Source organism: Haliotis rubra, unplaced genomic scaffold (genome assembly GCF_003918875.1).
Source record: "Haliotis rubra isolate DU_JTF1 unplaced genomic scaffold, ASM391887v1 Scf1324, whole genome shotgun sequence".
In the NCBI taxonomy this organism is placed as follows: Eukaryota; Metazoa; Mollusca; class Gastropoda; order Lepetellida; family Haliotidae; genus Haliotis; species Haliotis rubra.
In genome coordinates, this window is record NW_025765253.1 from 183,292 (window position 1) to 211,113 (window position 27,822).

The 27,822-nt window shown below is 40.8% G+C and overlaps 1 protein-coding gene across 1 annotated transcript; it reads left to right on the forward strand.

Annotated features, from left to right (window-relative positions):
• Window positions 1-399: 399 nt before the first annotated feature.
• Window positions 400-11,926, forward strand: LOC124267622 (ras-related protein O-RAL). The gene is made up of 3 exons (XM_046702584.1): window positions 400-537; window positions 10,447-10,591; window positions 11,690-11,926. The coding sequence occupies exons 2-3, from the start codon at window positions 10,484-10,486 to the stop codon at window positions 11,900-11,902; spliced, it is 321 nt and encodes a 106-aa protein (XP_046558540.1). The 5' UTR covers window positions 400-537; window positions 10,447-10,483; the 3' UTR covers window positions 11,903-11,926.
• Window positions 11,927-27,822: the final 15,896 nt, after the last annotated feature.

Here is a 27,822-nt window from a genome sequence, read left to right on the forward strand (position 1 = left end):
TTTTATGATCAGTTTAATTTCATCATACATCAGATAGACCTAATAATAAGCAACGGATGAATGAACTGTGGCTATTTACTTTTATTTCGAAGAAATGTTATGAAAAATGAGCATTCGTCATTCGGCAGGAAATGTAAATAGTTTTATAAATATTGTTTTCGCACCATAGGTTGAATTGGACCAATTTGTAGCAGAAATACGTTCAGATCTGAACATAAGTAGCACATAAACGTCAGGTCACTTCTATGCATTCATATCCAACTAATAACTTTATTTAGCAAGATGATATCACTTGTAGCTGGGAAATTGTGTCATGTAAATACGGTGTTTACAACAGACGCCTATTAGCATTAGTCGATAGATAAAAATAGCCGTGCGGTATATAGGATCCGTCCCAGCATTCAGTGGAGAGTGCTCGCCATTTCCACTTCGGGAAAGTTAAAGTCTAATGAAAAGAGTTGTACGCTTAAGTGATATTTTAAACCGCTCATTGGTTATAAGCAGCCTTTAAAGGTCACGAGGCTGTTCAATTTTCATGTAAGTATTTTTTTAGATTAATTAGATACAATCAGTTGCCTTTTTCTTTACGTTTTACGAAGAATTGTCAGTGTGCTGTCAAAATTTTGCGTGGGCCGTTCGCCAAGTTCCTGTTTCGAACGGGACAGGAAAAAATAACAGGACCTGTAACTAAATCTGATTCGATTTAAACAAAAACCTGACAGCTACTTAACTGTCAAAACAGTTATTGACGTCGCCAATACAACAAGTTATGTAGAGGATTATGTAGGTCACGTCGAACGGTTTTGGACACCGGTTCAACTTTTCAATGGAATATTTCATCAGAATCGGAGCTTTTGTCCCAACGATGAAGTTTCTATCTTGCCTTTCGGACAGTTGTGTCTGGTCTCAAAAAGATATTCGTGCACACCGTTAGTTCATGCAGTGCATGTAGCACAGTTAATCAGGGCGTTGTCTTCACAGTTTAGCAGAGTAGTGATGTAGGGCTGGCCTATCACTGGGTCACAAAGAAGTCAAAAGCTGAAACATCAATGTTGATAAGCTTACTGACATCGGCTCATTTTGACCCACCAGCACACAAAATATCTATCAGTAACACACTGTCTGTGTTGTTATCATATTTTTATGATAACTATTTTTTGTAGTAATGTTATCAACTGTTTGATTCAGAGCCTTGTTGCACCTTATGTATTCATTTCAGGTTATTAGACTTGCTGGGGTTCAAAACCTGTTCATGTCTGAGGACATTGGTTGCCATCCAACTTCCGAGTGTATTGTTTTGTTTTGTTATCATTATTTATCTATCATTAGTTTGAACATGTCATTCCATATTAGTGGTTAACATTTGTCCAAGGCAGTCGTATTAATTCAGTCTTACTATTTTAGAGTACCTGTTTTGCAGACTGATATGTATATGTGAACATATGAGTAGCTAAATTTTTGAACATTTCAGATGGTATTCAAGGCTGTTCATATTTTAATCAGGATGTGATGGTTTTGTTGTTTTCTGTGGACATTTTAGACATGTTGAAATTTTCACTCTTTCAGTATGTTCTTGTCAAGGGAAGCCTTTCTACTTGACACAGTTCCTGTGTCCAGTCTCCAGAGCAATGCTATTCATATTTTTGGGGTGGTGGGGTAGCCTAGTGGTTAAAGCGTTTGCTTGTCAGCTGAAGACCTGGTTCGATTCCCCACATGGGTACAATGAGCGAAGCCCATTTCTGGTGTCCCCTGCCATTGATATTGCTGGAATATTTGCTAAAAAGCGTTAAACTAAACCCACTCACTCACTATTCATATTGTAATAGTGATGTGATCAGATTTGCTGAAGGTATTAGATGTGGCATATATTGAAATTTTCACTCATTCAGTGTATTTTTCTTAATGAAACCAGGGCAACATGTTACTCCTTTCAAAGTCTTGTTTGACATCTTTTCATGCCCATGGTTTCAGGAAAAGGTTATTTGTACATTCTTGTCCATGTCAAATATTTGTGAAATAGGTGTTAAAACCACTTAGCAAATTGCATGCATTGCACTTTGCCAGTCTGTGATCATCTTGAATTAAACTGGGCTCAGGTCAGGTTAGTGCATCAGTTTTTGTTCTTACAGAATGGACCTGTGAAGATCCGGGGTAGAATAGGTCTTCAGCAACCCATGCTTGCCACACAAGGCGACTATGCTTGTCGTAAGAGGCGACTAACGGGATCGGGTGGTCAGGCTCGCTGACTTGGTTGACACATGTCATCGGTTCCCAATTGCGCAGATCGATGCTCATGCTGTTGATCACTGGATTGTCTGGTCCAGACTCGATTATTTACAGACCGCTGCCATATAGCTGGAATATTGCTGAGTGGGGCGTAAAACTAAACTCACTCACTCACTCTTACAGAATGAGGGATGATTTGAAAATATCTAGGAAATGATGCTAATATAAGGCTGTGATGTTTTAATTCAGCTCAAGTACATTTATGTGAATGTACGATGAGGCAATGTGAAGATGAAGGCTCATTTTATTTATTTCCTGAAATACCAGCTCATGATGAATGTTATCATGGGTTATATGACTATATGGAAAGCTCTGTTATTGATCATGTATTGTCTTACTGGTATAACAACAAGGTGAAGATCCATGTCAATGAGGCAGATATAAACTCTGGTAGAAACTGTAGATCTAGTCAGGGCATGTGGTCCAGTAGTGCAAGGAGCGGAGGGGTGGGGTGGCCTAGTGGTTTAAGTGTTAGCTCGTCACACTGAAGACCTGGACCCCGTTTCACAAAGCTCTCGTAAGCCTAACATCTCTTAACTTTTCTCGTAGCCTTCATACCGGTACTTCCTATTCTGTAACATTGACTGACAAGAGTCTTAGCGCTACAAGAGCTCTGTGAGACAGGGCCCTGGACTTGATTCACCACCTGAGTACAATGTGTAAAGCCTATTTCTGGTGTCCCCCGTCGTGATATTGCTGGAATAAAAGCGAAGTAAAACCTCTCTCACTAACTCACACTCACTCTAGACTTACACAAGTCTCTAAGGTAAAAATTAATAGTTTAAATCAGGGCTCCAGATAATTTTTCAACTTCAGGAGTACGTACTCTTCATTTTCCAAATATAGGAGTAATGGAAAACGTGTACATTTATAGTACTGAATGGAATTTAATGGAGTATCAGTAATCTTGTGTTTCGTTTCATATATGCACCACAACATTGCTGCTCTTGTGTAAACAGGTCAATAAACAATAAAACAATACTTTTTCAGAGAAATACGTCTGTAAATGATTCTAAGACCGTACACCATTTCTGTGGTGCGTATCTGCTACGTTTTCTAATTTTTTTCCTACCGTATCGTGCATATTTTTTATCCGTACATACGTCGATACGGCCCTTATCTGGAGCCCTGTTAAATGATAGTTTCTAAAGAAATAGTAAATAAGAGATGGGGTCCTTAGGCTACTGTCCATTTAACTAGACTTGCCTCCTCGAAGGATAGAATTACTATACATCCATGGGCTCAGCTTTCAGTACATCCTTGGAGCAAGGCTGCACTCATTCCAGTAGCAGAAGATGCTTGAGTTGTGGCAGGATGAGCTTATCCTAACAGATTTGAATCCATGATTATAGGCTATGACATCTACCCACGACCTGCATCACTTGAGGTTTTCCTGCCTCATTTATCATATAGACTGGGATAAGTGATCATCAGACCATCTTGTCAGTGCTTGATTACTAGTGGTCGCTGTCATTAAGCTGTAGTACGGCTTCTGTCTTGTTAGCTCAGTGATGACATCACATACATCAGGATTACATCTCATTGGCAAGTCATGACAAACCGGACACACATCAGGGTTGAAATACCTATATATTAGCGTGCCATGGCACGGTAAATACTGAAATGACACGGCTAAAAAAATTCGGGCCCTTATGACACACCTACCCGGTAATTTTTTTAGACATAACTCACATTTAGTCAATTAATCCCCAAAACAATTATTTTTCGCAAAAATTGAATAATGCCATACATATTTGAATGCTCATAAGCCCCTTTCTTTATTTAACATAATAACAATAGATTTCAAATGACCATCATCATTGTCATTTATTCTAAAACATGTGGGCACACTTGATTTCACACAAATATTTGTCTGGTGCCCTAAGGCACACTTAGAAAAAAAGTATTTCTATCCCTGCACATACTTATACATCTCATGATGCATACATCAGTCTCAGTCTCACAGTCAATGAACTGCATTATTTTACCTTCTTCTAGCCTTTCTGCAATAATGTAAATGACAGAAGTCTAGATTTCTTCAGGTTCTGAATCTCCCATTTCACTGGGGCTCCTTTGTAGTTAAAACGAAAGTACTTGTTTTTATCAACATATATATTCAGAGACTAAGCGTTAGTCTACAGTCTCACAGTCCTTGGATCACATTATCTTCCCTTCTGCCAAGCCCTTTCTGCAATGCTAAGACCCGTGAAGATCCGGGGTAGAATAGGTCTTCAGCAACCCATGCTTGCCATAAAAGGCGACTTTGCTTGTCGTAAGAGGCGACTAACGGGATCGGGTGGTCAGACTCACTGACTTGGTTGACACATGTCTGACACATGTCATCGGTTCCCAATTGTGCAGATCGATGCTCATGCTGTTGATCACTGGTTTGTCTGGTCCAGACTCGATTATTTACAGGTCGCCGCCATATAGCTGGAATATTGCTGAGTGCTGCGTAAAACTAAACACACTCACTCACTGTAATGCTAAATCCCTCAATGAAGTAAGTCTTGTTTTCTTCAGGTTCTGAATCCCCCGTCTCACTGGGGCTCCTTCGCGGTTAAAACGAAAGTACTTGTTTCTATCAACATGATATATAATCAGAGACTGAGCATTAGTTTACAGTCTCGATAACAGTCTTTAAAAATCATGCTACATTGCGAGCCCAAGATTCACACACATTCATGCACCCGTGAAGGTCCGGGTTAGAATGAGCCTTCAGTAACCCATGCTTGTCGTAAGAGGCAACTAACCGGATCGGTGGTCAGACTCGCTGGCTTGTTTGACACGTGTCATCGGTTCCCAATTGTGCAGATCAATACTCATGCTGTTGATCACTGGATTGTCTGGTCCAGACTCGTATTTTTACAGACCGTCGCCATATAGCTGGAATATTGCTGAGTGCGGGGTTAAACTCACTCACTCACTCACACATTCATGCACCTATATAAGTAATAATGATAATAATAATAACAATTCATTTATATAGTGCCTAGTAGTGCCTGTTAGGTGCTGGAAGATTATAGTCACATGACTTGAATACAATGTTAAAATCTATTTCACCTCACCTGAAACGTCAAATCAGGCAAACCGCCTCAGACCAGCGGCCAATTACCTCCTTCCAACATCACTACTTGGTGAAGGATCACTGGGGAGGTTCTTGAAGCCACCTGGCTAATTGATAAGTAATTATAACCTTACAGTGTAATCCTTGCTCACACGGTGGTAAGTGTAAGTGACTGGCATCTCTTTCTTGACTCATGCTGACACACTGTGATGTGGTATGTTCTTTCACATGTGCTCTCTAGTAGTGTAACATACAGCAATGATATTGCAGGGGTGGAAATAACCCATTGCCTGACGCCCGAGTCCAGTGTTTTTTTCTGTCGGGCAAGCAAATTTGTATATCACACTGTACCGGTGTCCAGTTTATATTCCAATGTTAATTGTGTTGTTTAATTGAAAAATCAACAAGAAAACGGCCGGTATAGTGGAAAAATTATCAGGGCAAGTGATTTTACATGTGCCACTGTACATGAGTACACTAGCAATTTTAAAGTTATTTCCACCCCTGTATTGTATCATGGTACTAGGCTCACGATACAGCCTGTCAGTTACATCCTGAGACAAATACAGCCCATGCAAGTCTAGAATGTGCGACCCGCCATATAGCTGGAATATTGCTGAGTGTGATGTTAAACAACAACAAATCCCTGGGATGTGTGGCAAGTCTAAGAATTTGTGGCAAGTCTGCGTTACCACAGCTTCAGAAGAAAGTCTCTGGGCTCCTTTTTATTTTATTTTATCAACATTAAGAACCTGTCATTCAGTTAATTATTATCATTTCAGAGACTAGATGCAGTGTCTATTTTAGACCGCACCTATGCGCCATTGAAACATAGTAGTAAAACATGACGCACTATTCCATGACCTGGTGGGTCCGGTTGGCGCACCATAAAATAAATGGCTCGTAACAATCATGCATAAACCTGCAAGATGTTAGTCTGTTCTCACTATATTACTCTGAGTTACAACTCTGGTATCGCAATATACAACACAATTTATTACACTACAAGTTAATTGATATGATCTAAAGAAAAACAGAAAGTGTACAAGAACCAGTTCATTCAGAGTTTGAGTAGTTTGTGACTGACTGTAATAGCAGAATCTGGACACTGCTCACAAGCTCTCCTATACAATATCCCATTTTTGTGATCTGAAATTTTGATTCACCTGCAGAAAAGGAGAGAATATGAACTCTTCAAATGAAAGTACATTATCAGGATACAAATCATATGACACTCATACTGTAATGCATATCGAACTGCCACCTCTCTGTGTCTTCACACCTATAATGCTCACACTATCAATCCCTTGTACCATGGTTTAACCAAGCCCACATAGCTATTTGTCAGAGTGCCGTTGATCACTGGATTGTCTGTTCCAGACTTGATTATTTACAGATTGCCGTCATATAGCTGGTATATTGCTTAACCAGTGTCTTCTTACCTCTTTCATCAAATTGAAATATGTCACTCACTCAAATATGGTGTATGGTAGTGGTGGTCCGATTAATTGAAATAATCGAAGATTGGTCGCAGTGACTAAACGACCAAGCAATCGATCATGTTTTCTCATAATCGAACACAAACAATTCTGGAAGACTTGTTTTCATTAACAATATTTTTCACAAGGTTGGTTTTGTCTATCACATTTCATAAGCACTACAAGCTCGTTTCAAGTCTTGATTGAATTTATCTTATAGACTCCAAGAAATTTATGTTCCTGACATACTAGTCATCCTTTAAAGATGTGAAATTTTGCCAAAAAACCCAAAAGAACTCCATGTTTTTTCCTTATTTTTATGTGCATTAACAAATTTCATTAATGACGCTAACCAATTTTTTTCGATGATTGATCGGTTGTAATAAACCAATCATCAATTATGAGATTTTAACTAATTCCCAACACTAGTGTATGGTACTAAATCAACAACTTTCACACAGTGTCCTATGTCCTACACACAGGCCATGGCTAGAGGTTGACTACCTTTCCACGGTTGTCGGAGATTGATTCTGTGTCACAACATCAATAACACAGCTCGCTAACAATGATGCTCTGCTGGCTCTGTTTTGACGGGAATCATTCAGTTCAGATTTCTACTGCTGTGGTCACATGATGTTGATATATCATCAGCAGTGGATGATGTATAGTATGAAAGTCAAGCCACCCTTTTCATGACTCATGTTAAAAGTTAGATTGAGAGGATTCAGTACTGCAAGGGATAATCACAAAGGCCCCAAGACCAACCTTAATTATGAAAGCTGATCAATGTTTGAAATTAAGGCTGAAAGTCAATGGGTCCTTCTCATGACCCTACTATCATACAAGACACTAGGCTTCATGTACAGACAAGCCGTGAAGGTCCGGGTTAGAACTGATCTTCAGTAACCCATGCTTGTAACGGGATCGGGTGGTGAGGCTTGCTGACTTGGTTGACACATGTCATCATGTCCCAATTGTGTAGGTCGATGCTCATGCTGTCGATCACTGGATTGTCTGGTCCAGTCTCGATTATTTACAGACCACTGCCATGTAGCTGGGATATTGCTAGGTGCGACGTAATATTAAACTCACTCTTGTACAGTCAGCGTACACAAAGTGTGTCTTTGGACAAATGGACGTTCCATGAGATAATTCCCAATGATGTCAATATTCCGGTGAATGGCGGTGATCTATAAATAATGTTAAGGATTATGTTAACAATGCAATAGTTCAATCATCCCACAGCCCACACGTGAAGATCTGGGATGGAATTGATCTTCATCAACTCATGCTTGTCCTAAGAGGCAAAGAACGGCATCAGGCTTGATGACATGACATATCCCTATTGTGCTGTTGATCACTGGGTTGTCTGGTCCAGAATCGATTATGTACAGACTGCCATCATATAGCCAGAGCTACAGATAACTTTTGGGGTCATTGAGTTATGTACTCGCTTGTGCTCATCCCAATTGGGCATCCTAATTTTCCTTTGAGTAACTAAATAAATTGTACTCATCTCACTCAAACTCAATTGGGTATTTTGCTTTTTCCATTAATTTTAAAAATACAATAAAGTTTAAATGTTAGTGTTTGTTATTTATATTTGATCTGTAATATGAGAAACGATAAGAAAGACTGCAAGTTGCCAAGTTCATGTCCTGAAACAGAATGTCTCATTATACCACAGTTATTCTATTTATCCACCGGTACGCAAGCTTAGATTTCACATATTTGTGTGTACGCATGTATGGTCACATTTATTGAGTATTTACAAAAATTCAAGCGTACTTGTACGAAATAGTCTTGATAGGAATTGAGTTTTCACATAAATATATGCGTAATTTACGCAGATACGCAGCTTATCTGTACCTCTGTATAGCTGGAATGTTACTGAGAGTGGCGTTACACAACAAACAAACCAAAAATTATATTAATGGGGGCCCAGAGTGTCAGTCATTTTAGTTTCAGCAATATGAATCTCTGATACCATCAGGGTTATGATGGGTTAGCACATGGGCACAATGTGTAAAGCCCATTTCTGGTGTCCCCCGCCGTGATATTGCTGGAATATTGCTAAAAGCGGCGTAAAACCATACTCACTCCCTCACTATGATGGGTTAGAAAATAATTAATTAAAATCCTTAGGGTCCAAGAACAAGTGCACTCTTGGTATGATACTTGATTCTGGAGAATCCAAAATGTGTAACTTTTAACAGGAGGATCATGAGTAGGTCCCTTGACTTAGTTTGAAACAATGAAACTGTTGAACACTGATATTTGTAACAATATGTGTCAGCAACAACAGATCCGAGCATGTTGGTGAAGCCCTTGCTGTATGTTACATTGTCGTTGTGGTTTAAATGATGGTGATGATTAAGGCTGTAACGATTCACTCGCATATTCGAAGAATCGAACCGTAGCCCTTCATGAATTCAATTCGTTATTCGTGGTCATAAGAACCGAATATTCATGAATATTTACAATTTTTATAAGGGAGTGTGTTTTACTTCAACCCTTATGTCCTTTTTCAAAACGAGATATGCAAGAATGCAATATGTACTAGCCTTGTAGTAGCCCAAGTCATGTTAGTTTGCCAAGGGCGGACATGTTACTGTCAACTATAACTATTACATACAAAATGTAGGTGTCTTGAGATGACTGGTTATTGCTGAGACAAATTAACACTGTCAACATGGGCATTCAATATTGTGCATCAATCAATTAACTACAATATTGTATTCATGAATAATTATTCGTATTCGTTACCTAATATTCGTGATACGTATCATATTCGCAACATAGTGTATTCGTTACAGCCCTAGTGATGATACAACCCAAGTCTTCCATGTGACTCACTTAGAAAATCAATAATGATTCAATGTTGATGTCATGCTGCACCCGAGTGGAACCAAGATGGAAAATCATAGCACATGGACGGCAACATTACTTCAAAATGGCTGATCAACAAAATTCTCCATTGTTTTTGTTTTTTTAGATTTTTGTTATCTTTAAATTTTCTCTTAGGTTATCACTGCTCATTAGGCATGTAGTATCACTATCAAATGAATATTTTTGCCTTTTTTCAGTAAAATGGGGGCTCCAGCTTTGTAATAATGATCAGTTCACTGTCATTCAAGAAAATCCTTCTCTATTGATGATATTTGTACAAATATTATGAATTGGGCTCATTATAATACAGCTGTTTGTTTAACGTGTTCAAGATGATTGGTATATCCACGAGCCAAAGCCTTATGTCATAGCTACCGGTTCCAGAAATACACAGTGCTCGGTACTCTGCACAGAAGTGCCGATGTGACACTTTGTGACTGAGCCTACATGTGGAAGAAAGATATTGGCATTGTTGCCCTGCAGATTATTGATTTTCTCCAAAGGTCTAGCACCATCTCCTACGTTCCCTACAGTGACAACCAGTTGCAGGAAGACAGCCTCTACCGGCGGAGCTAAAATTATCTCATTATTTATACTAGAATGTGTATTAGATCATGCTGGATTTGTCACAGTAGGGCTGTCTGGTGTTCTCCAAAGTCTGTCCGTCTGTCCTGACCTGCATACATTTCACAAGTCTAATTGTCCTCCATTTTCAATCATGTTTAGTTGTTGGCCAAAGAAAACCCGGGACAACCGAGACATCATGTCGAAGGCTAAAACGCAGCAACCAGCGGTGATACATAAAGTCATCATGGTTGGAAGTGGAGGCGTGGGAAAGTCGGCATTAACATTACAGTTCATGTATGATGAGGTAAGAGTTGAATTTTGCCATTAAACTATTACAATGATAATCAAGAGGAAAGTACAGGGGTTATGTACACCTGAGCAGAGGCTGATATTTCCCTCTAAATCTGTCGCAAACGTCATTTAAAAATTCCTGATTTGGAATTTATAATTTCCCTATTCATGAATAAATCACAATTTTGAATTTAAAATTGCCTTATTCCTTTATTAAAAAATTCCTGTTTGCAATTGTAAAATTCGCCAAGTTTTTAATATATGTAACCTATAACTAATTTTATTGCATTGTGGTTTATCCTTACTTCATTGATAACAAGACCAACGAATTGGTAGTGTTTTTTAATACTTTCTGTTGTGGTATTGATTGAATAAGGGGACAGTGGGGTAGCCTTGTGGTTAAAGCGTTCACTCGTCACACCGAAGACCTGGGTTCGATTCCTGACATGGGTACAATGTGTGAAGCCAATTTCTGGTGTCCCGAGTCGTGATATTGCTGATATATTGCGAAAAGCGGTAAAAAACTAAACTCACACATTGAATAAATCTCAATATACAATGTTAGCCCAAATTTTAGCAAAAAAATATCACAATTTTGAACAAAGTTATTTCTTTTTCCAAATTTCCTGTCAGGATGTTTCCCTGAACTATTACAAGATGCATTGTAAGTCATTACAATTCTAATTGGACATGATTTTCTTTTAAAGGGGAGGTAATTCTATTTTCATGGATTTGAGTATGGTGACCAATAATATTTTTGTTTCTGGTTTGTGTAATTATTTCAGATACTATGATATTGTCTCTAGCATTGTGTTCAAGATCAGACATAAATAACTTTGTTCTGTAAGCAGTTAAACCCATGGATGAAACCGTTAATAAGCATAATTTGGAGTTTGCTTGCATTATTCTGCACAGATGAGTTCTAATGAAGGAAAGCAAATGGCAGCTCTAGTGCTTGCTGGCTGCTTACTAGTCGGTTGTGATGTGAAGCCAATTGTCCTCCGAGTGTAAGAATCCGGCTGGAATATTGCTGCAAGTGTCTTCATACTCGTCTCTTGTGACACATTCAGAAGTGGTTTCACTCACTCAAATCTTTCTGTCTTTTCTTCAGTTTGTAGAGGATTACGAACCAACAAAAGCCGACTCGTATCGGAAGAAGGTAGTGCTGGATGGAGAGGAGGTGCAGATTGACATCCTAGACACTGCCGGACAGGAAGACTACGCAGCAATTCGGGATAATTACTTTCGTAGTGGGGAAGGTTTTCTCTGTGTCTTTTCTATCACGGAGCAAGAATCTTTTCAAGCCACGGCAGAATTTAGGTAAGTGTGTTTGAAATACACATTGTGCTTTGTCTCAGTGGCACATTGAACGTGTTGCCCAGTATCTAAGATGCTGTGCAGTGTTGTCTCATTTTACTGTTGTTGATGGTTCATCATGTTCATATTCCTGATTTTCAATGATTATTTTTTGTCAGTCCATGAGCTTGGTTGACATATGTCATACCTTTTGTGTAAGATCTGACCCTCCAGTGTACAAAATGGAGCGACAGTATTTGGATGGATGATTTTGTTCCGCTGCTTCAGAGTTTCAAGGGCTTAGAGTAACTTGTCTCTCCATTGGCAAGTCACCCTTCACTAAATGGGTACCCGGTAGGATGGGATGGTAGTGTGCCTCTTGACCTGTACCACACCGGCAGCTCGGGTTGTATACTTGAAAGAGTTCTTTGATTGAAATTGCTGAGAATATTGCTGCTATGCCTGGTGTGACAAATTCCTCATTAGCTTCTCTGCAACACTGACCACATGTGGAAATATAACTCGTGCTTACACAACATTCATTCTCAAACCCTACATGGTATGTCCCCAATTTGAAGGTGTCACAGGTATTAGATGTAAACTTTGTTCATCACACTAGTTCATAAGACATATTACCAGTGACACAGCTTTCATATCAATAATCGTATAGATGTGATTATTATTATATTTTATATCCCTGATGATTTGTGATACATTTTTTAGAAAATGTTTGTGATCACCTTCTAAGTACCACAATATTTTAGCAGATGTCAGTCATATGCTGAATACGCTGAATGAATGCTAAATCAAATGACTTGTCTATAAGAAATACCCCAAAATTATAAAAAAATACAGTATGAAAGGGCAGTTTAAGATTAATGTTTAAAGCGACCGCTTGACACGCTGAAGACCGGGTTCGATTCCCCACATGGGTACAATGCGTGAAGCCCATTTCTGGTGTCCTCTGACGTAATATTGCTAAAAGTGGTGTAAAAACCACACTCACTCACTCACTCACTACAGTATGAAGCGTGCAAGTATAGACATCAAATTTAGGCAAAATGATGAAAGTAAATGTTTATGGTCTCATGTGAACCTTGAAAAGTAAAAGGTTGAAAAAATATATTAAAAAGTCTCTCCATGGAATAACAAGAGTTCATGTTCACTAAATAGAAAATTGTCCACACAAACTTTAAACTGTCAATTTTTAACTTTCAGGTCAGTGAATTTGTAAAAGTATTTGTTAAACTGTTATTAGTAAACATGGTACACAAGTTCAGTGAGTAGTCAGAAAAGAATGAGATTGCGTTTCAAGCTGTCAGTTACTCACTAGTGGGCAGTAGACTGTGTAACCCGGTCTATTTCTGTCCTCCAGTCATGCTTGTGTACTTGTACACTTACCCAGTGGGAAATAACTGCTCAGCTCCACGCAATAGATATCCTTGTCGTAGCCTAAGGCGGTCCCTCTGATGTGCAAGGCCTTGGATGAATAAAAAGTCGTTTATGAGGTGTTACATACTTGAAATGAAATTAATATTCAGTCAATAAAAGCACCATTTGAAGGTTATCACTTGTGATCTCTGGCTGTTGTTGAATTATAAAAAAATTGTCTTTTTTAAAAAGACTAGTCCAGATTGCTGGAGTGATTTTTTTAGTAGTCTCTGATATTGTAGGTATTTATGCTTTAACAAGACAAAAAAATTCTATGATTATACTGTGTGTTGGTTTTGTTCAGTTTGTAGCAAAATTAATGCTGGACTGGATCAGAATTGTAGCCTTCAAATGGTGTTAGTAAGTGAAAACTGCATCCATTGCATATTTATTTGTCCTGAGCACAATTTAGTAGTCTTGGGCTAGCTGACAGACTAGCAAATGGCTTAATGTGAATATTGAGGGTTGTGTTATAATGATAATGTATGCCGATGACTGCTGCATGAGTCAGAAGTTGAGAATAGACTGAGCACTTTTTCCATTTGTGACTTGTGACTATTTGTAATCCGGTGATTGTTGGACTGTTGTGCTAAAGGTGTTTGGGTACAGTTATATGAGTAAGGTTGAGCCTGTACAAAATAATCCACCAATTGATACATATTTTTTTTATGTACAGGAATTTGTATTGATGTGAAAGAATATTCAATGTTAAATGAATTAATGTCAAAGTATTAATGTCAAAGATGCTTTTGTCGACCCTGGTGCTAAAGATTAAAACATTTGGTGAATCTTTTGCTGACAGTCAGCGCTTAAAATTTTAGTGACTCCAGACACCCCTGAACTTTTGACTGTCATGTTGAGGTATATTCTGATGATTGATATCACAGACCAGTGATTCTGTGGCAGACCTAGACTAACGCTTAGTCTCTGAATATATATAATTCAGCGGCGTAAAACCAAACTCACTCACTCGCTCATGCTCAGGTGCAATGCAATATATGTATTTTAATCCGGTCATTGGGATCTTCATAGTGATGTTCAGTGTGCATTTTAATCCTTTTGACAGGATCTTCATAATCATGTTCATTGCATTTAACAATTTATTGCACAGACAACGAGTGAAACCACTGTGTGGACTGACCCCTAAAGAAAAATTGTGGTGTCAGTCAGCAAAAACTGGTAGTTTAACCTCTGGCCATAAGGTCACAGGGTGAATGTGTAATGTGTAACTCTCTCATAAGGCTCCAGGATGTGATCCAGGTGTCTATCACCAATGCTTCTGCTGCATATTTTTATTGCTAGCTGACATGATGGAGATACCAGGTTAAAATAGGTCTCTATGTCGGTTGGAACTATTGGGGTATTGGGAGGTAGTGGACTTGTGGAGATACCAGGTTAGAATAGGTCTCTATGTCTGTTGGAACTATTGGGGTATTGGGAGGTAGTGGACTTGTGGAGATACCAGGTTAGAATAGGTCTGTATGTCGGTTGTAACTATTGGGGTATTGGGAGGTAGTGGACTTGTGGAGATACCAGGTTAGAATAGGTCTGTATGTCGGTTGTAACTATTGGGGTATTGGGAGGTAGTGGACTTGTGGAGATACCAGGTTAGAATAGGTCTCTATGTCGGTTGGAACTATTGGGGTATTGGGAGGTAGTGGACTTGTGGAGATACCAGGTTTGAAGAGGTCTCTATGTCGGTTGTAACTATTGGGGTATTGGGAGGTAGTGGACTTGTGGAGATACCAGGTAAGAATAGGTCTCTATGTCGGTTGGAACTATTGGGGTATTGGGAGCTTGTGGACTTGTGGAGATACCAGGTTAGAATAGGTCTCTATGTCTATGGGTTGGAACTATCTGGGTATTGGGAGGTAGTGGACTTGTGGAGATACCAGGTTAGAATAGGTCTCTATGTCGGTTGGATCTATTGGGGTATTGGGAGGTAGTGGACTTGTGGAGATACCAGGTTAGAATAGGTCTCTATGTCGGTTGGATCTATTGGGGTATTGGGAGGTAGTGGACTTGTGGAGATACCAGGTTAGAATAGGTCTCTATGTCGGTTGTAACTATTGGGGTATTGGGAGGTAGTGGACTTGTGGAGATACCAAGTTAGAATAGGTCTCTATGTCGGTTGGAACTATTGGGGTATTGGGAGGTAGTGGACTTGTGGAGATACCAGGTTAGAATAGGTCTGTATGTCGGTTGGAACTATTGGGGTATTGGGAGGTAGTGGACTTGTGGAGATACCAGGTTAGAATAGGTCTCTATGTCGGTTGGAACTATTGGGGTATTGGGAGGTAGTGGACTTGTGGAGATACCAAGTTAGAATAGGTCTCTATGTCGGTTGTAACTATTGGGGTATTGGGAGGTAGTGGACTTGTGGAGATACCAGGTTAGAATAGGTCTCTATGCCGGTTGGAACTATTGGGGTATTGGGAGGTAGTGGACTTGTGGAGATACCAGGTTAGAATAGGTCTCTATGTCGGTTGGATCTATTGGGGTATTGGGAGGTAGTGGACTTGTGGAGATACCAGGTTAGAATAGGTCTCTATGTCGGTTGTAACTATTGGGGTATTGGGAGGTAGTGGACTTGTGGAGATACCAGGTTAGAATGGGTCTCTATGTCGGTTGTAACTATTGGGGTATTGGGAGGTAGTGGACTTGTGGAGATACCAGGTTAGAATAGGTCTCTATGTTGGTTGGAACTATTGGGGTTTTGGGAGGTAGTGGACTTGTGGAGATACCAGGTTAGAATAGGTCTCTATGTCGGTTGTAACTATTGGGGTATTGGGAGGTAGTGGACTTGTGGAGATACCAGGTTAGAATAGGTCACATGTCAGGTTGTAACTATTGGGGTATTGGGAGGTAGTGGACTTGTGGAGATACCAGGTTAGAATAGGTCTCTATGTCGGTTGCAACTATTGGGGTATTGGGAGGTAGTGGACTTGTGGAGATACCAGGTTAGAATAGGTCTCTATGTCGGTTGTAACTATTGGGGTATTGGGAGGTATTGGACTTGTGGAGATACCAGGTTAGAATAGGTCTCTATGTTGGTTGGAACTATTGGGGTTTTGGGAGGTAGTGGACTTGTGGAGATACCAGGTTAGAATAGGTCTCTATGTCGGTTGTAACTATTGGGGTATTGGGAGGTAGTGGACTTGTGGAGATACCAGGTTAGAATAGGTCGCTATGCCGGTTGTAACTATTGGGGTATTGGGAGGTAGTGGACTTGTGGAGATACCAAGTTAGAATAGGTCTCTATGTCGGTTGCAACTATTGGGGTATTGGGAGGTAGTGGACTTGTGGAGATACCAGGTAAGAATAGGTCTCTATGTCGGTTGGAACTATTGGGGTATTGGGAGCTTGTGGACTTGTGGAGATACCAGGTTAGAATAGGTCTCTATGTCTGGTTGTAACTATTGGGGTATTGGGAGGTAGTGGACTTGTGGAGATACACCAGGTTAGAATAGGTCTCTATGTCACTGGTTGTAACTATTGGGGTATTGGGAGGTAGTGGACTTGTGGAGATACCAAGTTAGAATGAATGGTCGCTATGCCGGGTTGTAACTATTGGGGTATTGGGAGGTAGTGGACTTGTGGAGATACCAGGTTAGAATAGGTCTCTATGTCGGTTGCAACTATTGGGGTATTGGGAGGTAGTGGACTTGTGGAGATACCAGGTTAGAATAGGTCTCTATGTCGGTTGTAACTATTGGGGTATTGGGAGGTATTGGACTTGTGGAGATACCAGGTTAGAATAGGTCTCTATGTTGGTTGAACTATTGGGGTTTTGGGAGGTAGTGGACTTGTGGAGATACCCAGGTTAGAATAGGTCTCTATGTCTGGGTTGTAACTATTGGGGTATTGGGAGGTAGTGGACTTGTGGAGATACCAGGTTAGAATAGGTCTCTATGCCGGGTTGTAACTATTGGGGTATTGGGAGGTAGTGGACTTGTGGGAGATACCTGTTAGAATAGGTCTCTATGTGGTTGCAACTATTGGGGTATTGGGAGGTAGTGGACTTGTGGAGATACCAGGTAAGAATAGGTCTCTATGTTAGGGTTGGAACTATTGGGGTATTGGGAGCTTGTGGACTTGTGGAGATACCAGGTTAGAATAGGTCTCTATGTCGGGTTGGAACTATCTGGGTATTGGGAGGTAGTGGACTTGTGGAGATACCAGGTTAGAATAGGTCTCTATGCTGGGGTTGGATCTATTGGGGTATTGGGAGGTAGTGGACTTGTGGGAGATACCAGGTTAGAATAGGTCTCTAATGTCGGTAGGATCTATTGGGGTATTGGGAGGTAGTGGACTTGTGGAGATACCAGGTTAGAATAGGTCTCTATGTAGGGTTGTAACTATTGGGGTATTGGGAGGTAGTGGACTTGTGGAGATACCAAGTTAGAATAGGTCTCTATGTCGGTTGGAACTATTGGGGTATTGGGAGGTAGTGGACTTGTGGAGATACCAGGTTAGAATAGGTCTGTATGTCGGTTGGAACTATTGGGGTATTGGGAGGTAGTGGACTTGTGGAGATACCAGGTTAGAATAGGTCTGTATATGGGTTGGAACTATTGGGGTATTGGGAGGTAGTGGACTTGTGGAGATACCAAGTTAGAATAGGTCTCTATGTGGGGTTGTAACTATTGGGGTATTGGGAGGTAGTGGACTTGTGGAGATACCAGGTTAGAATAGGTCTCTATGCCGGTTGGAACTATTGGGTATTGGGAGGTAGTGGACTTGTGGAGATACCAGGTTAGAATAGGTCTCTATGTGGGGTTGGATCTATTGGGGTATTGGGAGGTAGTGGACTTGTGGAGATACCAGGTTAGAATAGGTCTCTATGTCGGTTGTAACTATTGGGGTATTGGGAGGTAGTGGACTTGTGGAGATACCAAGTTAGAATAGGTCTCTATGTCGGTTGGAACTATTGGGGTATTGGGAGGTAGTGGACTTGTGGAGATACCAGGTTAGAATAGGTCTGTATGTGGGTTGGAACTATTGGGGTATTGGGAGGTAGTGGACTTGTGGAGATACCAGGTTAGAATAGGTCTGTATGGTGGGTTGGAACTATTGGGGTATTGGGAGGTAGTGGACTTGTGGAGATACCAAGTTAGAATAGGTCTCTATGGGGTTGTAACTATTGGGGTATTGGGAGGTAGTGGACTTGTGGAGATACCAGGTTAGAATAGGTCTCTATGCCGGTTGGAACTATTGGGGTATTGGGAGGTAGTGGACTTGTGGAGATACCAGGTTAGAATAGGTCTCTATGTGGGTTGGATCTATTGGGGTATTGGGAGGTAGTGGACTTGTGGAGATACCAGGTTAGAATAGGTCTCTCTATGTAGGTTGTAACTATTGGGGCATTGGGAGGTAGTGGACTTGTGGAGATACCAGGTTAGAAATGGGTCTCTATGTGGGGTTGGAACTATTGGGGTATTGGGAGGTAGTGGACTTGTGGAGATACCAGGTTAGAATAGGTCTCTATGTTGGTTGGAACTATTGGGGTTTGGGAGGTAGTGGACTTGTGGAGATACCAGGTTAGAATAGGTCTCTATGTAGGTTGTAACTATTGGGGTATTGGGAGGTAGTGGACTTGTGGAGATACCAGGTTAGAATAGGTCTCTATGCCGGTTGTAACTATTGGGGTATTGGGAGGTAGTGGACTTGTGTGGAGATACCAGGTTAGAATAGGTCTCTATGTGGGGTTGCAACTATTGGGTATTGGGAGGTAGTGGACTTGTGGAGATACCAGGTTAGAATAGGTCTCTATATGTCTGTTGTAACTATTGGGGCATTGGGAGGTAGTGGACTTGTGGAGATACCAGGTTAGAATAGGTCTCTATGTTGGTTGGAACTATTGGGGTTTTGGGAGGTAGTGGACTTGTAGGAGATACCAGGTTAGAATAGGTCTCTATGTCGGTTGTAACTATTGGGGTATTGGGAGGTAGTGGACTTGTGGAGATACCAGGTTAGAATAGGTCGCTATGCCGGTTGTAACTATTGGGGTATTGGGAGGTAGTGGACTTGTGGAGATACCAAGTTAGAATAGGTCTCTATGTCGGTTGCAACTATTGGGGTATTGGGAGGTAGTGGACTTGTGGAGATACCAGGTTAGAATAGGTCTCTATGCTGGTTGGAACTAATGGGGTATTGGGAGGTGGTGGAATTGTGGAGATACCAGGTTAGAATAGGTCTCTATGTCTGTTGGAACTATTGGGGTATTGGGAGGTAGTGGACTTGTGGAGATACCAGGTTAGAATAGGTCTCTATGCTGGTTGGATCTATTGGGGCAGGGTTTCAGGTTGTCATCGGCCTTCGGTCATAGTCCGATAACATTTTCAAATGACCGACTACTTTCTTACTAATTAGGACACTCGGGCCGATAGATAATTTCGATGTTATTTTCACATATTGGACCTAACAAATTACGAACATTATCATTTACAAATTCATCAAAAACTAACCACGAAACCTTGATCATGTTTCCGCGGCGTGTTTGTATTTACGCATCCATTTTTATCACACTAATCTACCAAATGTACAAGTAATGTATTGCGCGATTGGCTGCTATTTTAAGCATTCGACAATCAGAAACGGGGTTTCCCGACCCCACCTGCAGGTAACAATGTTTCAAGGAAATCATTAAATAATTTGAATAAACTAATGAATAAAATCAACAATAGCATTCATAAAAGTTGTCAAACGTACATATAAAATTACTATTTCCATCTTTTTTTGTGTGATCATGTAATGCAAGTCAAGTCACTGACAAAGTGACATCTCGGCTACTTCGCCGCTTCACGCTTTGGACACGGATGTTTGCTTAAAATATATGCATGAAGCATTTTGTCACAGGTCATAACCTAGCACGATATCGTCCAATAAGTTCCATAATTTACGATAGATAGCGACATTTCGCGGCTTAATATGTTCGAATAGCATTATTTTACCCAAAACTTTCGATCAAAATACAAACGTTTTTTAAGTTTCTGAGGACGTATCCATTACCGTGAATATGATTGGCTGTCTCATGTCACGGTCTGATTTTGGCCAATCACGACCCTTATAGCAGACTGTGGCTAAAAAGCGCCATTATAAACCAATCTTTATCCAATAAAATCGCTTCTTACAACTGTGAAAATACTCAGCAAGGGTATAGTGATATTGTTGATGTTCAGAGCTTTCAAACGATACCGCCATCAAACGATTAAGCCTCAAGCATGTTATTCATCTGAAGCTTGAAAACGGAGGTATTTTCCGTTGTTGTGTCATGTTACCGAAGCTGAAAGCCACTGATATCGGAAATAGGCGACCATCATACATATTATTTAAGAATTCTTTATATAATAATTTTCTGATCAACGTGAAAAATGAAAATATAAAAGAAAAGGCACGGATGTTATGACATGTCACAAATGGAAAAAAATCCCAATAGTTTTTCCTTCTTTTGTGATATTTCTGGACATTATAAATGCTTGCATTTTAATTAAATTTTTTTAATATTTAAGTTGTAGTTGTATTATTTGAAAAATATTAGAAAAATATATTTATTTATCAACAGTGGGATTAGATCTTTTAATTTTGCTGTATATCTAGAATCCAAGTTGCAACATTAAATGTCATTAACATTAGTTATATGATGGCATTGGGATTTAAAAAATGTCAAAAAGAGCTTTAGGTCAATGGCCTATCGCCAGACACCCACTGAGGACATTTGTCCTACTGATTTTTCTAGGCTTCAAAATCACTGTGGGGTAATGGGAGGTCTGCAGGTAAGGGGGGCATGGTTGGGATGCAGATGCTTGTGCAATTCCACAGCTGATGGTAGCATGCCAGTGTGATTGTAGGTACAGAAAGGGCAAGTACTCTGAATGCTTCACTTGCAGCTTACTTCTCACTTGTATGTCAGGTGCATTCATGGGATGTCTTCAGCTGAGTGATGGTACCACATTAGGTGTGTAATGTGCAGATGGTCAGTGCAGGTCAGCTTTGTGTGGAACTCATTAGGTGTTTGATGGCAGGTGTAGTCAGTAAGGTGGAGGCATTGTTTCAGTTTGGATGAGGATGCAGATTCAGTACATAACATTGGTGATGATTCTCTCATTGAGGAATACCTGGTGGTGGTGTCCATGATAATGTTGAAGAAATGGCAGCGACATCATCATGATGTAAACATTGGGACTAATGGGGATGGTGAGGGGGATGATGAGGAAGTTGTCTCATGGTGATGATGATGATGATGGTGATGGTGATGAAGAGGAGGAAGTTGTCTCATGGTGATGGTGGTAATGATGATGGTGGTGATGATGATGGTGATGAGGAAATTGTCTCATGGTGATGGTGCTGATGGTGATGATGATGATGGTGATGATGGTGATGAGGAAGTTGTCTCATGGTGATGATGGTGATGAGGAAGTTGTCTCATGGTGATGATGATGATAATAATGATGAAGTTTTCTCATGGTGATGATGGTGATTATGGTGATGAGGAAGTTATCTCATGGTGATGATGGTGATGAGGAAGTTGTCTCTTGGTGATGATGATGATGAGGAGGAAGTTGTCTCATGGTGATGAAGAAGTTGTCTCATGGTGATGATGATGATGAGGAAGTTGTCTCATGTTGATTGTGATGAGGAAATTGTCTCATGGTGATGATGGTGATGAGGAAGTTGTCTCATGGGGATGATGGTGATGAGGAAGTTGTCTCATGGTGATGGTGATGATGATGATGATGATGATGATGAAGTTGTCTCATGATGGTGGTGATGAGGAAGTTGTCTCATTGTGATGGTGATGATGATGATGAGGAAGTTGTCTCATGGTGATGGTGATGATGAGGAAGTTGTCTAATAATGGTGATGATGATGGTGATGAGGAAGTTGTCTCATGATGATGGTGATGATGAGGAGGAAGTTGTCTCATGATGGTGATGATGATGGTGATGAGGAAGTTGTCTCATTGTGATGGTGATGATGAGGAGGAGGAAGTTGTCTCATGGTGATGGTGATGATGATGATGATGATGATGAAGTTGTCTAATGATGGTGGTGATGATAATGATGAGGAAGTTGTCTCATGATGTTGATGATGATGCAGAGTAATTTGGGGAGAATGTATATGCAGTGTGAGACTCCTTTACTTGTTTGCCACTCTAAACGGTTTTGTTGTCCTTTCCTAAAGTCTAGTTATTATGAGATGTGTTACAGTTAGAGAGGACAAAGGGTGTGAGAAGATCATCAAGTCTGAATCGGTTTGAAGTCACTCAGGAGCCATTATGTCTCTTCTCAACAATATCATGTATCTCTTTAATCTGGACTGATGATTGCACTGGCCTTGTTCGGATTCCATTAATCAAATAAATATTGATAGCATTGACCAGATAAGTATGCATATCCAAGGCAATTCAATTTTCTTCAACTATAAAATTCCTCATTGCTTAGGGTCCAAATAAATAGATTGCCTGTATTACAAGTAAATGTACAGCATCACATGATACCTCCATACCTGACCTGACTACACAGTTTTCTCTGACTGGTGTACACGAAGCTGATATGCATAATTATAATGTTATTAGACTCTCTTTATATGTGTGTGGGCTAATATACCACAGCTATTAATGTTCCTGTGTACATTCTTGAGATTGTCTGTGTGATGTTAACGCTGGACGGTATTTCTCATTTGATTTTTTCACATCGACATTCAGAGATGAATGTTTTTATCTTGATATGTTAAATTCCAACCCACCCTCATACAAATAGTTGAAATATCAAGCTCTTGCCTTGTATATATTGTATTTCTATCTCGAGGCGAAGTATATCATGTTGCTTGTGTAATGAGGCGTTGTGGAAGTTTCTGGGATGAGGGAATAAATTATCCCTGTATCAGCAGTTTCATATCCATTTGAAGGAAGCGGTTAAAGAATTTATGAAATGTGCTTCACGATTTATTCAGGGGCTGTGGGGTAGCCTAGTGGTTAAAGTGTTCGCTCGTCACATCGAACTTGGGAGGTGATTCCCCAGATGGGTTCAATATATGAAACCAATTTCTGGTGTCCCCTCTAAGAAATTGCTGGAATATTGCTAAAAGTGGCGTAAAGCTAAAACTCACTCACTCATGGTTGATTCGTTCGAGTTCGAAATAGCAAGGGCTGTTTATTGGAAAAAATATTGTGGCAATATAGGCCCAGTCCTATACATACAGGTCCTGTTTTCTACATGCTGATGTAAATACTCTTGAACAAGAGATATTGATGCCGATTTTATGACAATTTGTACCTTTTGTACCAGTTTGCACTTTTGTATTTGATAGTGAAAAGGTTGACAATTCAATGTTTGTGTTGTCAATGAAGTTGATATGGCCATCTCCCACATTGACGCCACATAGGGCTTGATTTAAAGAAATGAAACTTCATCAACCTCGGATAATAACCTCCTCGTATTGGACAGGGGCGGTGGGGTAGCCTAATGGTTAAAGCGTTGACTCGTCATGCTGAAGACCCAGGTTCGAATCCCCACATGGGTACAATGTGTGATGCTCATTTCTGGTGTCCCCCGCCGTGATGTTGCTGGAATATTGCTAAAAGCGGCGTAAAACCAAACTCAGTCAGTCAGTCGTATTGGACAAAAACAGGATTCACCTTTTGCTTGATATAGAATTATATGTAAGTAACAGTCACTCAATCACTGGCTGTCTTCATCAGAGTCACTGCTCCAAGCCCTATCATTCTGTTTTCCTGCTTAAATCGCTATTCTTTGAACAGGGAAATGTTAGCGTGCAATGGTGCAAGTTATATATGAGGTTGCATTTTTGCACTTTTAGGTTGCACCAGTGCAAGTTCTACATGTTTAAGTTGAGCTCGGACATAAGTTCTGTTGCTTGTACATATGGAGCGAGGTGTGTATAGCGAGAGACAGTGTTACTGGGTGCAGCAGCAGCAGCCATTGTGATGAGAGATGGTGTAAGACACTGACCCCATTCCACACACCTGATGCTTCTCAGTGGCAGCTTCACTCATGGCCCAGTACAGGGTTGGGTGGAAAGATTATAGTCCTGATCCCTATCCTACACTGGCAACAAGCCCCATTTATATTGAAAGGAGGTCAAAACCTTTAGCACTGCAGAGGGGCTTGGATACATTCTCACCCACAGCCTAGGATATTACTAGAGCCAGCAGCTTTCTTCATTAACAGTCCCTGAACCACATTACTTCCCCTACTGCCTTGGCATTCCAAGAGTCTAGATTTCCTCAATGCTTAGCCCTATATGAAGCAAGTCAGGTTCCCATGTCACTGGGGCTCCTTTTCAATTTCAATTGGTTTATTTGTTACTGTCAAAATTATATATTCAGATACTAAGGGTTTGTCTATCTCACATTGTTACTAGTCTATCTCAGAGTCCTTTAACCACATTATTTCCCCCTCCGCGTAGGCGTTCCTGCAATGCTTAGCCCTAAATGAAGCAAGTCTAATCTGCCATCTCAGTGTGGCTCCTTTAAATTTAAATGGGATTATTTGTTACTATCAAAATTCTATATATTCAGAGTGTTAGCCTAAGGTTGTTCTATGCACCAGGGTTTGAAGGTAATGATCTGGTACAGTGGCTGTCTAAGTAATGGTGAAGTGGTTGTTCACAAGGTCAAGTCTTACTGAGGTTCGATTACTGAGTTGAGACTTCATGGATTCTTTGGGTCCTTGACTTCAGGGCCTAGATTTTCGAAGCTCTCTTAGCGCTAAGATAGTCGTAAGTTAATGTTAATGTATGGCACTTATGACTATCTTAGCGCTAAGAGAGCTTCGAAAATCAAGGCCCACCTCTAGTCGTACTTGACACACAGAACCCTTTCAATCTCTAACTTGAGCAGCATTTAAAATTCATGCTGGTCCTCTAGCCTGTGACTACTAAATTGTAATGAGGACAAGTAATAACTGAATCAAGGCTGCCCTCGTTATTTAGTAGCATTTGAGACTATTGTTTTCAACCAGTTCTCAATAATTCAATTTTGCTGATGTATACAAACTGCAAAGTAAAAGTTTTTTCTTGTTCAAAAAATTGTAGCAAGTGTAGAACTAGTTAAGAATTGTGAAGGCTTTATTCTAGTCCCATTGACATTTCAGTTTCGCTGGCCTGTACTTTACTTCCTACAGCTCGCGGTGATATTGTTGTAACTGTTGTAATGGTCTGACAGTCAGTATTAGTGCTAGTGGTCCCCAGTAACCCATGCTTTCAGTGTCCCTGGCCCGTACTTCACTTCCTACAGCTTGCGGTGATATTGTTGGTACTGTTGTAATGGTCTGACAGTCAGTATTAGTGCTAGTGGTCCCCAGTAACCCATGCTTTCAGTGTCCCTGGCCTGTACTTCACTTCCTACAGCTTGCGGTGATATTGTTGTAACTGTTGTAATGGTCTGACAGTCAGTATTAGTGCTAGTGGTCCCCAGTAACCCATGCTTTCAGTGTCCCTGTCCTGTACTTCGCTTACCTACAGCTCATGGGTGATATTGTTGTAACTGTTGTAATGGTCTGACAGTCAGTATTAGTGCTAGTGGTCCCTAGTAACCCATGCTTTCAGTGTCCCTGGCCTGTACTTCACTTCCTACAGCTTGCGGTGATATTGTTGTAACTGTTGTAATGGTCTGACAGTCAGTATTAGTGCTAGTGGTCCCCAGTAACCCATGCTTTCAGTGTCCCTGGCCCGTACTTCACTTCCTACAGCTTGCGGTGATATTGTTGTAACAGTTGTAATGGTCTGACAGTCAGTATTAGTGCTAGTGGTCCCCAGTAACCCATGCTTTCAGTGTCCCTGTCCTGTACTTTACTTCCTACACCTTGCGGTGATATTGTTGTAACTGTTGTAATGGTCTGACAGTCAGTATTAGTGCTAGTGGTCCCCAGTAACCCATGCTTTCAGTGTCGCTGGCCTGTACTTCACTTCCTACAGCTTGTGGTGATATTGTTGTAACTGTTGTAATGGTCTGACAGTCAGTATTAGTGCTAGTGGTCCCCAGTAACCCATGCTTTCAGTGTCGCTGGCCTGTACTTCACTTCCTACAGCTTGCGGTGATATTGTTGTAACTGTTGTAATGGTCTGACAGTCAGTATTAGTGCTAGTGGTCCCCAGTAACCCATGCTTTCAGTGTCCCTGGCCCGTACTTCACTTCCTACAGCTCACGGTGATATTGTTGTAACTGTTGTAATGGTCTGACAGTCAGTATTAGTGCTAGTGGTCCCTAGTAACCCATGCTTTCAGTGTCCCTGGCCCTGTACTTCACTTCCCTACAGCTTGGCGGTGATATTGTTGTAACTGTTGTAATGGTCTGACAGTCAGTATTAGTGCTAGTGGTCCCCAGTAACCCATGCTTTCAGTGTCCCTGGCCCGCACTTTACTCCTACAGCCATGCGGTGATATTGTTGTAACTGTTGTAATGGTCTGACAGTCAGTATTAGTGCTAGTGGTCCCCAGTAACCCATGCTTTCAGTGTCCCTGGTCTGCATTCTTTACTTCCTACAGCCTCATGGTGATATTGTTGTAACTGTTGTAATGGTCTGACAGTCAGTATTAGTGCTAGTGGTCCCCAGTAACCCATGCTTTCAGTGTCCCTGTCCTGTACTTTACTTCCTACAGCTCGCGGTGATATTGTTGTAACTGTTGTAATGGTCTGACAGTCAGTATTAGTGCTAGTGGTCCCCAGTAACCCATGCTTTCAGTGTCCCTGTCCTGTACTTCACTTCCTACAGCTTGTGGTGATATTGTTGTAACTGTTGTAATGGTCTGACAGTCAGTATTAGTGCTAGTGGTCCCCAGTAACCCATGCTTTCAGTGTCCCTGTCCCGTACTTCACTTCCTACAGCTTGTGGTGATATTGTTGTAACTGTTGTTATGGTCTGACAGTCAGTATTAGTGCTAGTGGTCCCCAGTAACCCATGCTTTCAGTGTCCCTGGCCCGTTCTTTACTTCCTACAGCTCGGCAGGTGATATTGTTGTAACTGTTGTAATGGTCTGACAGTCAGTATTAGTGCTAGTGGTCCCCAGTAACCCATGCTTTCAGTGTCCCTGGCCTGTACTTCACTTCCTACAGCTTGCGGTGATATTGTTGTAACTGTTATAATGGTCTGACAGTCAGTATTAGTGCTAGTGGTCCCTAGTAACCCATGCTTTCAGTGTCCCTGGCCTGTACTTCACTTCCTACAGCTTGCGGTGATATTGTTGTAACTGTTGTTATGGTCTGACAGTCAGTATTAGTGCTAGTGGTCCCCAGTAACCCATGCTTTCAGTGTCCCTGGCCTGTACTTCACTTCCTACAGCTCGTGGTGATATTGTTGTAACTGTTGTAATGGTCTGACAGTCAGTATAAGTGCTAGTGGTCCCCAGTTACCCATGCTCTGTGAAAGGCAAGCAGATGGTTCTGTGGTCAGGCTGAGTGAGTTGCTTCATTGCATGTCATTGCTCCCATACACTGTGAAATATTTGGTATAATATCAACCGGGGCGGGTAGCCTTGTACTTAAAGCGTTTGGTC